The sequence below is a fragment of the Agelaius tricolor genome, unplaced genomic scaffold (assembly GCF_023055355.1).
Source record: "Agelaius tricolor isolate 1412-34295 unplaced genomic scaffold, bAgeTri1.0.p SCAF_7, whole genome shotgun sequence".
Taxonomy (NCBI): Eukaryota; Metazoa; Chordata; class Aves; order Passeriformes; family Icteridae; genus Agelaius; species Agelaius tricolor.
This window is the reverse complement of record NW_027269267.1, coordinates 25,221,966-25,237,826: the sequence shown is the minus strand read 5'-3', so window position 1 is coordinate 25,237,826 and position 15,861 is coordinate 25,221,966. Positions and strand designations below refer to the sequence as shown.

At 42.9% G+C, this 15,861-nt stretch overlaps 1 protein-coding gene across 1 annotated transcript in view; it reads left to right on the top strand.

The window, feature by feature from the left end:
- Positions 1 to 3,128: 3,128 nt before the first annotated feature.
- Positions 3,129 to 15,861, top strand: part of RAB20 (RAB20, member RAS oncogene family) — a 29,130-nt gene continuing 16,397 nt past the window's right edge. Inside the window, exon 1 of the mRNA XM_071430602.1 lies at positions 3,129 to 3,493. Within this exon, the coding sequence (XP_071286703.1) occupies positions 3,322 to 3,493 (172 nt within the window). The 5' untranslated portion in view covers positions 3,129 to 3,321. The remainder of the gene's footprint in view (positions 3,494 to 15,861) is intronic.

Genomic DNA, 15,861 nt, shown 5'->3' with positions numbered 1-15,861 from the left:
ACATATATATATATATATATATAGAGGGAAGGCTGGCAAGAAAAAAATAAACAGGCTCTAATTTTCTCCTGCAATACTAAGCAGCTTTCATACTGCAGGAGACTAAAAAGGTTGAGTTACCCTGACGTCAGTATTGGCTCAGGTTTTTGGCTTGTGTACAAGGCTAACATTCTTACTCTTGGGAAGGTCTTACTCTAGCACAGAAGTGGGTAAGAAACTTTAATGTGTTGTCCCTCTTTGTATCCTAATCCAAGTGTCTGAATTTCAGAACATCTGGAGACCAAGCATGGTAGCACATTGTCACACTGGCAGGAAGGCTAATGAACAACCTCCTTGTAATTAAAGGTGTCCTCAGATGCTCTAAAATGAAAAACACCAGACAAAGTATGTAGTCCACATACTTGCACTACCTGGAGAGTAAAGTATTCCATATTCCTTCCTATCAAGCAATTTGACATTCTTCATGCCCATACTGACTACCGTGGAGACGTCTTGCTACAGACGACTCAGTGATTTGGGGAAATTATCTTGCAACAGGCCAATACATCTGAGTGCTAGAGAGCAAATTACAGGCTCTTAATGTTTTCCCAAATATTTTCACATATGCTCTGTTATTATTTATGTTGCATTACAGACTATCGTGAGCCATTTGACTTCAACCAGGGGTGGCTTGAATTGCACGCTGTAGTTTGGAGTGCATTCATCCAAGGCGGCATCGGCAGCAATGACACAACACGCTGCGCTCTGCCCAGTGAGCGTGCTTTCCTGAGGTCAGTGGGAGCTCAGGCTGCTCAGGACTTCACAAACTTGACTCTTTAAGGGCTCACCTCAGGGGACCTTTGACATACCTTGACCCTGTTCAGATCACCACTGTCCTAAATTCTCCCAAGGGTCTGAAACAACACACAGCACCCTCCAATCCTGTTGCACCTGATTATTAGGGACAGATTGTTGTGAAACAGAGATGGCCCTTTAAGTAAGCAGTGAATGGGAGGTGAATACTGGTGGGATAATGCACATCCCTTGCTGAGTGAAAGTTGTTAGTTGTGGCACCAGGTCCAAACCAGTACTGGACCAGATGAATTTGGTGCCTCGTTGAGCTAGGCTATGTTTAACATACAAAAGCGATACATTGCCATCAGTGACATTTGGCTGGTGACACTTTCAGGAGAGTCCCCTGTCTGTCTGACTGCTGCTAGCTGGAAATACACCCACTCAAATATGTGGGGATGTAGGTATGTGTTTCCAGAAACTGTGAAAAACATCATGAAGGGAATGGACTTCTCTTTTTATAGAGCATGTTATTAACAGAGCCTAAAATCCCAGTTGCATTTTCACCCTATTATTCAGACTGTTTTCTGTCCTGAGTTTATTATTATTCAGACTGTTTTCTGTCCCTATTATTCAGACTGCTTTCTGTCCTCAGTTTTTTGCTTACTTGTAGAAACTATTGATACTTGTTTTGAATCCCAGAAAGACCTACATTTCACTAGTACTTGAAAACAATTCAAATACAGCAGACTTTTACAGTAAAATTCAGAAATAATTGTTTTAAGTGCTTTAACTGCTAGGATTTGGTAGCAGAAGCACTATTGTTTAAGCTTTTAAGTATTTTGTTATTCTGTGGACAGTTCATAAGGCAAGAGTATATAGATCCAGGAATCTTTTACAGGTGCAGATCCTTATGGTCTAAACTCTTTGATACAAGATTCTTCTTTTCTCTTTCTGAAATGGCATCTGCTACTTCAAAAAGGTGAAACATATTGCACATGGGAATTTGCAAGCAGTATCCATACAAAGAGAATTTTGTTATTTTTACACTTTCATACCAAGCACCCAGAAAAAACCTACTTGCTTAGAGGTATGTCAGAGAAGCACTTTGATCCAATGAGTGTATTTTTCTCAAGTCGAGGTAGGAATCCAGGCAGAAAATGGGAATCTGAGGCAAAGGCTGCATATGCCACATAAAAATAGTGCCACACAATTACTCAAGTGCAACAATTCCCCCCTCTCCCTTAATTAGTATTGCACACAGCTCTGAATCACATCCCATATTAATATCTTGAAGTCACCTGAAAGACTTTTTTTTTACCTAACCATTTAACATCCCCTCTCTTTGGGTATCTCCAGTACTTTAAAATCTGAAGCATATCTTATTCTGAACTGAAATTACATATTACTGGGTACAGCTGCAAGATTACAGATCTGGTCAGTAAAAGCAGAATAAGCAAAAGTAAGTAGGCAAGGCTTAAAAAACCCAGACTGTCACACAGCTAATCCTTTTTAGCAGGTAGGCAAAAATCAAAGCATCTCATAAATATGAAGCCTAGACTGGCTAAAGAAATTCTAGCAGTTTCAACACAAGACATGCAAGAATGAGGATGCATGTTCACTTATTAAGAAAAGTGCTTCTATTTGACCATTTTTCTGTGGGGAGGGAGAGAAAATTAGTAAATGGTAGGTTCTCTTAGGAATACTGTAACAGTTGGCTCCTCCCCCCAGTTGGTCTACTCTTTATCCCTTTATTTGACCCAAATTTGTAGCAAGTTTATATTCTATTAATATTTTTTCCCAGATTTGTTTGGCATAAAGAGGACTGATGCAAAAATGATAGGCTGGATCTCTGTAATGGAATTAATCTGAATTACAGCAGCTGGGCAACGGACTGTGAAATTGGGTAGACCTGCCCTCGGAAAACAATCCCTGACACCTCCCTCTCACCAGGGCAAAGGTGTTTGCCTGGCAGCCGTCACAGCTCTGTGAGAGATCTTAATTTCGGAGCAACTTTCTGCCCCTCCATGTACACCCCAGGAGGGGAGCGGGATGAGCGGGCTTTGCCTTGTGCTCCGGGAGGGCTGCGGAGGTGGTGTCTGTGCCATCTCCAGCTGGAAGGACGCGAGCATCCCGGGACGCAGCGGCATTCCCCGAAGGCTCAGCGAGGCCGAGCTCGGCCCCAACACCCCCAACAGAACCGGGCAGCGGGCAGCCTGCCCCGGGGCAGGGCCAGGCACCCGGCTGCTCCGGGCAGGGCAGGAGCGGAGGGGCCACGGAGCTCCGGCCGCTTCCCCGCCCGCGTCCCCTCCCCCTGGCGGGGCGGGAGCGGGGCCGGGCCGGGCCGGGCCGGGGGAGGAGCAGCAGCCGGAGCCGGGGCCGGATCGCGGCGGCTCCAGCGGAGCCCCCGAAGTTTTCGCTGCCGGCGGAGGCGGCTCCGGGCCCTCGTCCCGCCGCTTCCGGGGCCCCGCCGGGCGGAGCGGGCCGGGCCGGGCAAGGGGGCGGGAGCGGCCGCCGGCAGGGAACCGAGCCGAGCCGAACCGAGCCGCGATGAAGAAGCCGGACGGGAAGGTGGTGCTGCTGGGGGACATGAACGTGGGCAAGACCTCCCTGCTGCACCGCTACATGGAGCGGCGCTTCCAGGAGACGGTCAGCACCGTCGGCGGCGCCTTCTACCTGAAGCAGTGGGGGCCGTACAACATCTCCATCTGGGACACCGCAGGTGAGGCACCCCGGCATGGGAGCGGCACGGAGGGCATGGGGGTCCGGCACGGCGCTCCCCGAAACCCGCGGGGTGTTTGCTGGCGGGGTGCCCCTCTCCTCCGGCCCCGGGGAGAGCGGCGCTGCCCGCGGCACCCTCCGTGCCTTGGGATGCGTAGGGCTTCCTTTTCCCTAGTTTCGGCTCGGCCCTGGTGTGTGAGCTGCGGGGTGGGTGCCCTCGCTCGGGACAGCTTTGCTTTCCGAGAAGCGGGGGCAGGAGATGGAGACGTGATCCCCGCGGTGCCCCGGAGGCGGCGGCCGGCGCCGGGAGCCCTGCCCCGCTGCTTATCGCCTGTTTCGGCTCTGCGGTGAAGTCAGCCGCCTGAATCATAGGCTTTGGCGGTAGGACTGAGTCTGAAAAGCGGCACGATTTTGACGGGCCATAAGGGGCCTTACAACTGCTCATCTCTGGTATTTTTGGAATAGCTTTGCGAAATGTGGATGTACAGGGAAGATTGCGGTGCTTGGTTGCTTTCTTTTACCCGAGTAGATGGCTACTGACTACAAGTTCAGTCAGGAATTAGAGAGGTTGCAGCTTCTCCCTTCCCTTTCTTACTGAGTTCATCCCTTCTCGTTGTGTACTGTTGAGTTTGATATCAGCTGGTGTCAGACTTCCAAACGCGTGCTGCCTGCCAGCCCTTCAGACGTGGCGTTCCCCTTCCCCGCAGCTGCCAGAAATTGGTGCACAAAGAGCACGGGCTGCCGGCAGCTTCTGTCTGGGATAGCAGCAAGGCGCTGTCTGTCCCACTGCTGTGCCTCAGCATCTCTGGGATGCAGGACTGAGCGTGGGCTGTGGTTTGGAGGCCTGGGCTGGAGGAGATGGGAGAGCATGGACCGGAGAAGCGGTTTGTGGTCTTAATCATATGAATGTCTTGCTCTTGGTTATTACGTCAGGAAGCTCTCCTCTGTCATGTAAAGGACCAGAGTGTCCTGCAAAGTTAAGTCAATGGATGCTCTTGCCTTTAAATTGTTCTTTGCAAATATAATCTTGTTCCATTGTTTTTGTAGTTGATTTCATGTTTAGCTGGAGTTTTAAAAACTATTTAGTGGCAACAGAAGAATGCAGGTTATATGTTCTTGTGAAACTTGAGGAGCTGCAGCATCATGCAATATTCCAGTTTCCTCTTGATGAAATTTCGGAGGGAAGTTCATTTGCTGTGTCACTTCATGTCACAATCTAGTCCAAAATAGCTTTTCCTGTGTCAGGAATTGAGAAGGAGGAAGGGGAGACATGAAACTGCCCAAAAGTTATACAGAAACACTTCTGGGAAGTGTGGGGAGGAGGTGTTTAAGAGCTTTTTCTTGCATTTGGTTATCTGTTACTATCATGAAAGCTCTCTACCAGTAGCTCTGTTTTAAATATACTTTCTATGTAATTTGCAGTATTTTTTTTTTAATCGACTTCAATTTTGCAGTTTATGTGTTGTACTATGGGGAGTCTCTTGTGGGCAGTTGTTTCTGGTAAGCCAGACCCCAGTGGGTGATTAGCAGTGGGCTTTATTTCAGTATTTCAGCAGAAAAACCATCTGTCTTGGTGACATTGTTCCTTGGTAATTTTCATTACACTCTTCTATTGTTTTTTAATCATACATAATAAAATAAGTCCAAGGCTTGTCTGCTGGTTTTAGAGCCCCTTTTGTCAGTCATTTATTCTTATTGTGGTATTTCATTCAGTGTTAATTGAGGAACCAGGTTCCAGTTGTGTGTGGAATCTGGAAAGCTCCAGAGGGGTATCTCCATATGCCACATGAAGCAGCCAGGTGATATCTGTCTCAGGACAGTGCAAGTGTTCAGAGCTCAGCAATCCCCTTCCCAGTGGCCACAATTCCCTCTGCACCCTGGAGCAGGGCCACTGCCAATGCACAGCTCTGCAATAGAGGTTCCTGCTGCTCAGCAGCACTTCTGGAGCAGAGTTGCTGAAGCTCTATTTGCAGAGCAACAGTTGAAAAGTGTTGCTGTATTGTACCAGGATGGCATAACACATCTTCCTCATTCTTCTCTGTTGCTGGAGTTAGCACTGGGCCTGGCTGTCCCCTCTCTCTAGTGCTTCAGGGGCACGCAAGGGCTCTTGCACCATCTCCCTGTTAATTTGTGCTCCTGCAGAATGATGGAAGTTACCAAAACTTGGGCTAGACTGTTGGGTCCTGTGGGTTTTTGTTTATTAACAGCTCTCATTACTCTTGGAATTCAGAGAAGCTCACAGGGCACATATGTGCTTTCTGCTGTCCTGGTGAAGAAGTAAGAGACCTTGTTAACACTGTAACTCTGGTGTTAAGTCACAAGGGGATTCAAAAGCTTGTGTTATTTATTTGTTTATTTTTATTTTGTGTGGATCTTATGCTTTTGCTGGCCTCAGTGTATCTGGAGACCTTGGTTTGCACCTCTTATCTCTCTGTGGTCTCACTGTCTTATCTCTACCAGGTGGGTACCAAGTAAGCTTGGAATGTGTAGAAAAGACGAGTTTAAAATTTAGCTTTTTTTGTCTGTTTATTAACCTGATGTTGCTAACTACTGAATTCTTGGGAAGCAGTTATAGGGTTATCAAATACTGATACATTGTTTTCTTTAATTATGCATGTGTAGATATATAGAGAAATCCAGCAACAAACAATCATCCAGGAGAGTTGAAATTCTTTAGCAAAGCAATGACAAGAACGTGGATCAAAGTTTGCACCCATCCCACCTACCTGAATACTGAGTGCCAGCTCAGGATGTCTGTCTTAATACCTCAACAGCACTTTATACAGTGTATGATGTAGAAATATGGAAGATTTGGCCTAGAAAACTTAGGGTATGCATGGTAGTAGCTACTGTACTAGTTCAATGCATAATTAAACTGGAATATATCTTCTTTTTAATTTTTCTCCATTTGTATTATATTTAGTATGTGAATGTATGTTTAATTTTGTTGCTGCTTATGAACATTATTTTTGGGACTGATCTCCACAGAAGTCCCCTATGTTTTATTTGCAGTTCAGACTGTATGGTTATTTGTTTTTCTGGTATGGGGTGGGCATTTGGCTGTAACAATTCAAGCTTCAATACAATGAGGCTTCATTCTTGTAATACAAAGTGGTGTTTGTGCACACTTAGACTTCAGTGATCGATGAGAATATCTGCAGTAGTGGTGATGGATCACCACAAAAGTTAAGTATGCATGGATACTAGCACAAGTGTAATTGCTGATTTTCTGAGGTATTTAAAATGTGTGTCATTTTCACTAATCACTCTGTTGATTTTGCATTACTTCCTGCTCTGAATTTAGAAAAATCTCATTTTCCTAGGAAGAACTAAATTTGCGTACCACAGTGCTTAAAATGTGCATTTCTGTGTTGTCTTTAATGAAATCAGCGTGCACACCTGACCTGTTCTACCAAGTTAGATTTGAAGTGTAAATCAGTTATTCTAGGGAGGAGTCTTAGCTGTAAATTCACACCACTCCTTATCTTGGAAAAATCAGCTGCTTAGTCTAGTCTAAATCTTTCATGTTCTTATCCACAAGCCCTGTAGAATGGGTGTGCAGGAGTTGTCAGACTTGATTGTTTTTTTATGTAAATGCTCATTGAAAATAGTTCAACATCTCCCGTTTTCCAATTTGATGATTATGACAGAAGTTATTTGGAAGTTGCATTCAAGTCAAGGAGACAAATAAGCCCCAGATGGGGGAATACTTGGGAGAAGTATCATATGCTTGCCATGTTCCAAAGCTCTCCTTTTCCTAGCTTTTGGCTGTTTCTCCATTGTGAGAGGCTTGGATAGAGAGTCTTGTGTCTGACCTAGCATGGCTGCTGTTGTATTTGTGGTTGGTGCATAGAATTATTTACTTCTTATATTCTGGTGCAACAAATTATATTTGTTGTTTTCCCTTTGGATCAGTTAATTCAAAGGAACTAAAAAAAAAAAGAACATAAACTATACAAAAAGAAGTAACTGTACACTTTTAGCATATTTTAAAGAGCTAGCTTGCTGGATAGAGGCCTAGTCTTTAAAACATTTAAGTACATGCTTTGTACTAGTTTTTTTAAGTAATATTTTTCTGCAACAAGGAAAGTAAGCAGTAAGAAGACCTTCCTCCTCACACAAAAGGATTGAGGGTTGGACACTCAGGATGTCAAAACTATATATATATATATATATATATATATATATATATTTCTGTGTATATACATGTATGTGTATATATAAATATATTTTCTAGGCAGTGCTGACAGCAGCTGCAGAGTAATCCAAAACTTCCTGCTGGGTGCTGATGGCATGTAGCTCAGAGCTAGCATATAATCTTTTGTCTGGCAGCACAAAACCTCCTGAAGTTTTGAGGGTCTTGGTCCTATTCCACCATGGAATAATACTGGAATAATAATGTGTGGTGGCTGTAGCTAATGATATTGTAGGAGTGTTTTGGTTGTTCAGGCATGTTTGCTGATGCCTTGGTATTTCAAAAGGTAAATTTTTTCTGTATGTTAGATTTCAGCCTCTTTAAGTTGACATTTGTTCATCTGACAGAGAAGTGGTTTCTTAATCCCAGCAGCAAGGTTTCTTAATTATTAGTGGCCATGTCCCCTGTGTTGCTGGCATAGTATTAGAGCAGTCAACTGGTAAATGAATGACCAGCATTTCAGAAAGTTCACATCAGGATCCTCTAATTCTATTTTAAGAGTCAGAGTTTTGAACTTGCTAGCAGATATTCATGTAGCATTATAATGGGGAAACATAAAGGTTAACTTTAAAGAAAGCAAACTTTCCTTCTTTTCCTTCTTCTCATCTTGAACTATCTGTCAACAAGGATTGACTTGATTTTTCTTTTTTTTATTCTATAAATACTCGGGTCATATTTTTGCATCTTCCAACCATTTATTTTTACCTGCATATATATAAAAATATATATATATTTAACTTGTCAGAGCTAGTATATTTAGGGACAAAGGAGATAAACAGATCAACATAGCCTGGAAAAGGCTCTTCTGTGCCTTGGGTCAGCTGCAGTGTATCTGCCTAGTGAGTGCTTACATCTCTTGTGACTGGTTTGCTGATGTCTGATGTTAATCAGTGCTGGTGAGCACGTGTGAATTGCTCACAGCTTCAGATCTCTGTCTGCTGGGGTTTCACAGGCTGCAGTGCCGGCAGCTGCCTGGGCTCAGCTTTCTCGGGCAAGGTGTCAATGTTTAGCTGGTGAAATGTGTTAGATTCCCCCGGTAAAAAAGACTATGTGCCCCCCTTGCTTAGTTAGGCTTTGAGGGTTTTGTGGGTTTGGTTTTGTTCTTTTTTTTTCACAGTTTATCTGTGTTGATGAACACTTCCTTGTGCTCTCATGCACACTGAGTCAAAGGGTATCTTGAGGTGAAAGGGACCCATCAAGCCCAAGTCCAGTTCCCTGCTCCTTGCAGGTTTACTAAAAACGAAACCATGAAACCGTGTGAGCAAGAGGGAGCTCCTTGAACTCTGGCAGGCTTGGGGCTGCTGGGCGCCCGTTCACGCCCTCTCAGTGAAGAAGCTTTTCCCGATGTCCGATCTGAACTTCCTCTGATTCAGCTGCACTTTCCATTTCTTGGTAAAGGCTGTGAATCAGCTTCGTTCTAAGGCAAGCCTGAGATGGGGTGTGGCTTGGTCATCAGAGTGTGAGATCAGCCCAGGAAGCAGGAACCAAACATTGCCCTGTGTGGTGAACAATATGCAAATTGTCAGTAGGTAGGGCACAGACGTGGTCCTCCATCGTATTGAAACAGAGCAAAGAGGAGGATTTGGGGACACATTTCCTTACACTGATAGCAGCTTCTCTGTATGGTATTATTCTGGTTTTGACTTTTGGAAGTAGAGGATTCCAGCAGGGAATAAGAAGCTGCAGGTGAGATGGTTGGGTGGGTTTGTTGAAGCCAGAGAGGGCTCTGATGTGTGTGCCTTTCTGCACCTGATGGAATTCTGGCAGTGGCTGGGGTTGGCTGTTGCTGAATGTGTAGTGAGGTATCTTTAGTTCAGGAGGTTTCTTGTTGGAAGGACATAGGGGATTTCACCTCAAAAAGTGTCTTGGGCATCAGGGACCATCAGTGAGGAAGGCTGCTGAGTGTGTACCTGCACTCAACAGGTGAGAACTAAACATCATAGAGGTTGGAAATCATGAAGAATAAAATCCCTTAAGTTTGTTGCTGGTGAGTCATGGCTTGGGGTCCAGTTACCAGCAAGAGTCTTTGATTTTTAAAATTTTTAATGAATTTTTAAAACATTTTTATTTCCCTTCTGCCCTTGGGAAAATTATTTTGCAGAATATTATGTTGGCCACAATTAGTTGTTCATGATGGTTGTATGTAAAACAATGATGGCTGAGGACCAGTGCCTCATGCACACATGGTGTGGCTTCCTTGGGATTACTGTGCATGGTTATAAGCTATATATTTTCATATCTTGCAAAGGAAACCATAAGAGTGGAAGCTCAAAGGGACAGAAATTCCTGAAGAGAGTTCACTGTCAGTGAGTTCTGTATCTAAAGCCTCTGAAGCAGATTCAGAGGAAGGAATAAAAGTTTAAGCTTTAGACCATCCCTGGAAACATGGTTTTGTTGTTGTGAAACAGTGCACTGGATTACTTTTTTTTCTTTTTTTTTTTGCCATGAATGTTTCCTGAAAAGAGCAGAATAAATTGGGAGGGGATTAAAAATATGAAGAAATAATGAACTGCCTGGGAAATGTCCTGGAAAAAAGTTCTATTTTCTGTGTCCAGCAATTTAAAATACAGTGATACACAAGTAAAGTCAAAGGTAACAAATTCACTGCAGCTGAAAGTGCTTTTGTATGCAAATTAAGTAAAAATACATAAATACCTTGTCAGAGGGAATAGTGAAAAATACATATCAAAAATAAACAGAAGACAAAAGTAACACAATTTATTCAGCTATAGCTAACTGAATTTATTGAAAGCAGAATTTTATTTGTAATGTGTAATTTTAGTACTGACTTGCAGAGGCAAGTTAATGGGGAGGTTATGGCACCTTGTGAGTACTTGATGCAGGCTAAGGTAAATGTTGTGTGTGAACCTCTGTGCTACCTTCTGTGTTCCAGCCCCCACGTTAAATCCCCACTTTGCATGTGGTATTTATTAATAGTGTGCAAAGTGACTGAGCTGTTCTAGCCTAAGTGGGAAAGTACTCAACAGTTTGAGTAGGACTCTCCCTGAACAGTCTCAGTGACCTGAGATGTGTGCTTGGCTAAAGCTGACCAGGATCATGCCAAGGCATTGTGGCTCTACAAACATGAGCAACTTTCAAGAGGACTTGAGTTCGTTCAAGTTCTTGGCTTGACTAAATATGCCATCTTTTAAAGTCACAGATTCTAGGCTGGAGCAGTATGGAGAATCTCCCTGATGAAGAAGAGTTTGTGCCTCTGGCATTGCATTTTTCTTCCCTGGTTACTGAAGGAAGAGGAGTTATTTTGCAGATATCTGTCAAAATTGACTCAACAGGTGAAAGATTAGTTTAAATACTGCCTGCTTTATGCCAATACTGAAAATGTATGAGGGAGGGAGACATGAACAAGAGGAATGGTTAGTAAAACAATGTAAATGTAGTGGAAAATTTGCTCACAAAAATTGCAGATATATGGAAATTCATCTTCCTGATGGATCAGGATCTGGTAGGAGAGATTGCAAAAAATAAGGGTGTCCAAGAACTGGATTATTGGCTTCAGTTAAACTGGTGTCCTAGAGGGTATATGCAGAGGCATAGGTGTTCTGGGCCTGAAAACAAGTTGCTAATGCCCTCTTGCATTCTTCAGTTTGACCTTGTGAAATGTATGGCTGAGCTGTCTAAGAAACAACAGCTCTTTCAGTTTGAGCATGAGGGGAAAAACACAGGGATGGTATGGGAAATGTTTTTCCCAGTAGTTTTCTGAGTAAATAGTGTGGCAGCAGAATGTTTCACAAACTGCAATGTAGAGATGAATGTATGCAAAATAACACAGATTGATCCAATTGTGGTGATGTGGTGTTTTTTGTTGTTGTTGTTGTTTTTTTTTTTTAACTGGGATGCAGTCACATTCTGTAATGGAAAACAAATAGGAATTTAAAATTATTATTGTATGTCCAAGTGCTTGAACTTAGGCAGTCAGGGTTGTGGTGTCTTTCTGCTGACTTTGCAATTAACTGTTGCTTTCAGCTGGAAGGAAGGGGACAGTGGATACTTAAAATACAAGTGTGGGGCTGGTAACTGGCTGCTAGTTGTTGTACAATTCCTACCTTGAGTCATCCTGTGTGGTGAGTACATTTCTGGTTTCACCTCAGTACATGCACATTATGGTGATACAAATATCAAAACCAGGGAAACTCCTAAGCAGCCTCACAGTGCCTTGGCTGAGTTTCTCCTGATACTCTATGGGCTAGTTTGAGTCTCTTTACTTCACACTGCAATCCCATTTATATCTACATGAATTGTTTGCTTCACTGCAATTGCTGTCTTGTGTTGAAGCCACTGGCCATGTGAGCTTCCAAGGGGCAGTGTTTTACTGCCTGAACTGAAGGTACACTTAGTAATCCCTCATCTGAGTCACATTTTGCTATTGCAAAATATCCAAACAAATAACCTTTGTTTGGGTCTCCATCTAGAAAAATGCTGAGTCTGTGGTGGATACATTTGGAGCCATTAAAAATTATGGAATAGAAAGAATATTTTCTCTTCCAAGTCTGAATCATTTTCTTTCTTTCAGGGAAACACTGGGTACAACATCCAGGGGGTTGATCAAAAGGCATCAAAGCTGTGATAAATTCCTTTTCCTGTGTTTGATTAACTGTAATTTCATATTCAGTACCTGAAGATATGCCTAGGAAGTGAGATTTCAGGTTGGTGATTAAACTTAACTTATGCAAGTGTGCTGCAGAGAGCAGAGGTGGTCAAAGGAAGTGAGTGGGTTTTTGCTCTTAATTTGAATTCTTTACATAAGTAATTTGCTATCCTACATCACAGGAGTCAGGATAGCTTCCTTTAGGGCAACCGACTCAATAAACATACAAGATTTCCACACCTACCTGGGTGTGGAAAGAAGGAAATCTAGAAGAGTGCTTATTAACATGGTGTTTAAAGGGAGATATCAGACGTGTTTCTGAATTTTCTAGTATATCTTTCCATCTCTTAGGAAGCAGACGAGAATGGAAATTTGCTTTGCATGGGCTGTCAAGAAGCCATTCATGGAGGATCCCTGCTGAGAGCCTAAAGACCTGTGTGAGCATTTGATGTAGATACTTCTCCCTGTTCCCTCAGCTTTCTTTTTGATACAGTTACATATTTTCTATACTGTTACATAATTTAATATTCCTAACTACTGCTTCTGTACTTCAGGAGATTCTTGCAAAATACAGAGAAAAGGTGTTGTCCAGCCATCCAACCACTTTTAAATACTTAGTTTAAAAATAATGGTCTTCAGTGCAGTTGAAATAAAAGGAAATTTTTTTATTTACATTCTGCAGCTGATGACTACTTATGAGGTTGTAGTCATATAAAATATTCTACCATTAAATATTTAAATATGTGAGATTTTGTTGTGAAAGGCCTCAAAAATTCAGTTTCTGTTCTTTGTTGTAGTGCGTTCTTATATTTTGTAATACCTTGAAGTAGTTGGTTTTGTATTCCCATGTTTTTCCCAAATGGTTTATCCCAGACTGCACCCCCCCCCCTCCTTTTGTGTTATCCCTTTCCTGGGATAAGATCTCCAAAACCCCCACCCTGGCTCTCTGCCAGTCACCTCGACATCCCAGCCCCCTACCTAGAAGTTTCGGTCCAAGTTGTCGAGTGATTAGCCAGGGGCCAAGGGTCAACCCCCCAAGTCCTGCCCCATACGCTGCTTTGTATGTCTGTCCCCCCAGCACCCATCCCCCAGAGATACCTATTGGTCAGTAGGATTTTATCTATGTTAGTTTCCTCCCCCCTTTAAATGTAAGCTTCGAACATCCCCCAGCGCTCTCGGCAGGAGGACCCCCTGAGGTATAGGAGCTCCCTCGGGACTCCTTAATAAAACCTTGGAATATCCCCTGCTGGGAGTCGGCCCCTTTCCTCTTCCACCGACGTCTCGGTCGTCTCTGCTGCAGCAAAGGCAACCAGCCTGAGTGCCCTCAGCACCCTCGGGGCACAGAGAGTGTCTCCCTGCAGTCGGCCGTGGTGGGGTCACCCCCCCCACTCTCTGCCGACCCGGGTAAGGCCCAGGGACTCGAGAGGCTTGCAGAGAGACTGGGACAGTTCTTCATCATGGGATCTGTGATCTGGGCATATAAATCTGTACATCTGTTGTTCTTTTTTTAATTGTTGAAGGTAGAAATAAGGATCTTGTTAATATTCTAGAGGGTTTTTTTGTTTATATTTCACCTATCACTTGCTCTCAAAATTTTCATTCATTCAGAAAAGGAGAAATTACCAGAATCTGTAATGGCTTATAGGTACAAAAATAAATGAAAGAAAAAGCTGTGTGTAGTTGAATCAGCATCTTCCAAGCCTCATAAAAGGGATCATCAAATCTTGTGGTTTGCTGCAAGTGAGACTTGGGTGTTTTAAACAAAACAAAAGATCCCCACTGGTATAATAAGTGAATTTATTTTTAATTTTGTTTCCCTTCCTGATACAGACTGTTGCTTTTTAAAAAACTGAATCTCCAATTTTGTGAAACTAAAAATGTCTCAAACTGCTCAGCTCCTCCAACCCCTATCAGTATGATTCCTTCTTATTTTCATGAGACTGTGACACTGTCTTTAGGACGTGAGCTTTCCCTCCTGCAGCAGATAGCTGTATGTATGACATTTGTATTTTTTCCCTTATCTCCCTTCCTGTTCTTGTGTTTTGTGCCCTTTCCACGTTGTCCTGTTTGACTTCTTTTTTCGCTTCAAGTCTTGGAACCACAGTGGAAGTGGAATAGTTGTCTTCTCTTTGAGTGGCAGAACACTTTGTGACCTAGAGATTCTGTCCTAATTATGGAAGAAGAGGATGCAGTGCAAGCAAATCAGTGAGCAGTTCCCTTTCTGTAAGCAGCTTCCCCTCTGGCAGGAGGGTTGCAAGGGCAGACACTGGACGGTGGTAACATTGCTCTTGGGAGCTTATTTTGTTTAGAAAGTTCAGAACTGAACGGTTTATGATTTTTAGCACTACTCTCTTTGTACCAGGTTGGAGAACAATAATGAGATGAGCTTATGTACCATGCCTCTTGTCTGATTACAGTTTCTTTAATTCTCACATTAATGCTCCTAAACTGTGGATATTACATATGCTCTTAAGTGTGTAGGCAGAGAAACTGGAAGGAGAATTAAAAGGGGGAAGTAGTGCTGGAAATGTAAAGGCCATTTGTTTATCTTAGTTAGCATAAGCTCTGAAAACACAAGTCACACGTCGTGTGCTAAAATTATCCTAATGTTTTGAACGAGTTTTGAATGCATTCCCACAAAACCCAGGTAGCAGCACTGTCTGGCACAGTCTCCCACTTCTGATCCTTGCTGAAGGCAGCCCACTGGATAACCAGAACTGCCTCCTGCTTTTGACAAATAGCAACTATTTAGAAGTACCCAGTGAAGAAGATTTCAACTGAATAGAAACTGATGGTAGCTGGTCAGTAATAAAAGCAGTTATAATTTTCTTCAAGGTTAATTATGCATGAATTCATTGCTTGTGTTCTTAGTTGAGAACCTGCCTATAAATCATTGAAAGCATAGGAACAAATAATAATGAGTGAGGCTAATTTTATGTCCCATGTTATTAATATGAGTTTCTCTGAAAAACAAAATAAAACAGTAGACTTTTAAATTCAGTTTGCAAGATCCACACTTTGCTAAATATGTATAAATAAAGGCCAACTACCTAGCTGTCCTTTATTTATACACATTTAGCAAAGTTTTAATATTTTTCAAATTGTTGGTGAAGGGTGGTTGGAAGTTAAACTCAGCATTACAAATCAGGAGCTGGTATATATTTATCTACTGTGCCTCAGTTCCATTTCACCAAAAGTGATTTAACCTTAAATAAGAGACACTTGCCAAGTAACTGCAGGGCTGCAGGGGCAGACCAGCTGTGGGCATCTGATACCCAGAGCTTCCTGAAGCATTTCAGACAACTGTGGTTTTTGTTACGTGTGCAAGAATCATTCCTCACTTTGGAAACATGTGACACAGAAGGTCACTTCTTACAAAACAGCCTGCCAGCTCTCAAGTGTGTTTTGGTGTAACCTGGACTCTGTTTCTTGGAATGTGAATGTGATTTGAAGATACCTTTCCTTCCACCTCCTCACCTAGTAGTGATCACTGATGAATACCAGCATTTAGCTGCTCTCTTGCACTAACTTCAGTTTTGCAAAAGCTAGGCCAATAGAAGAGCTTCTA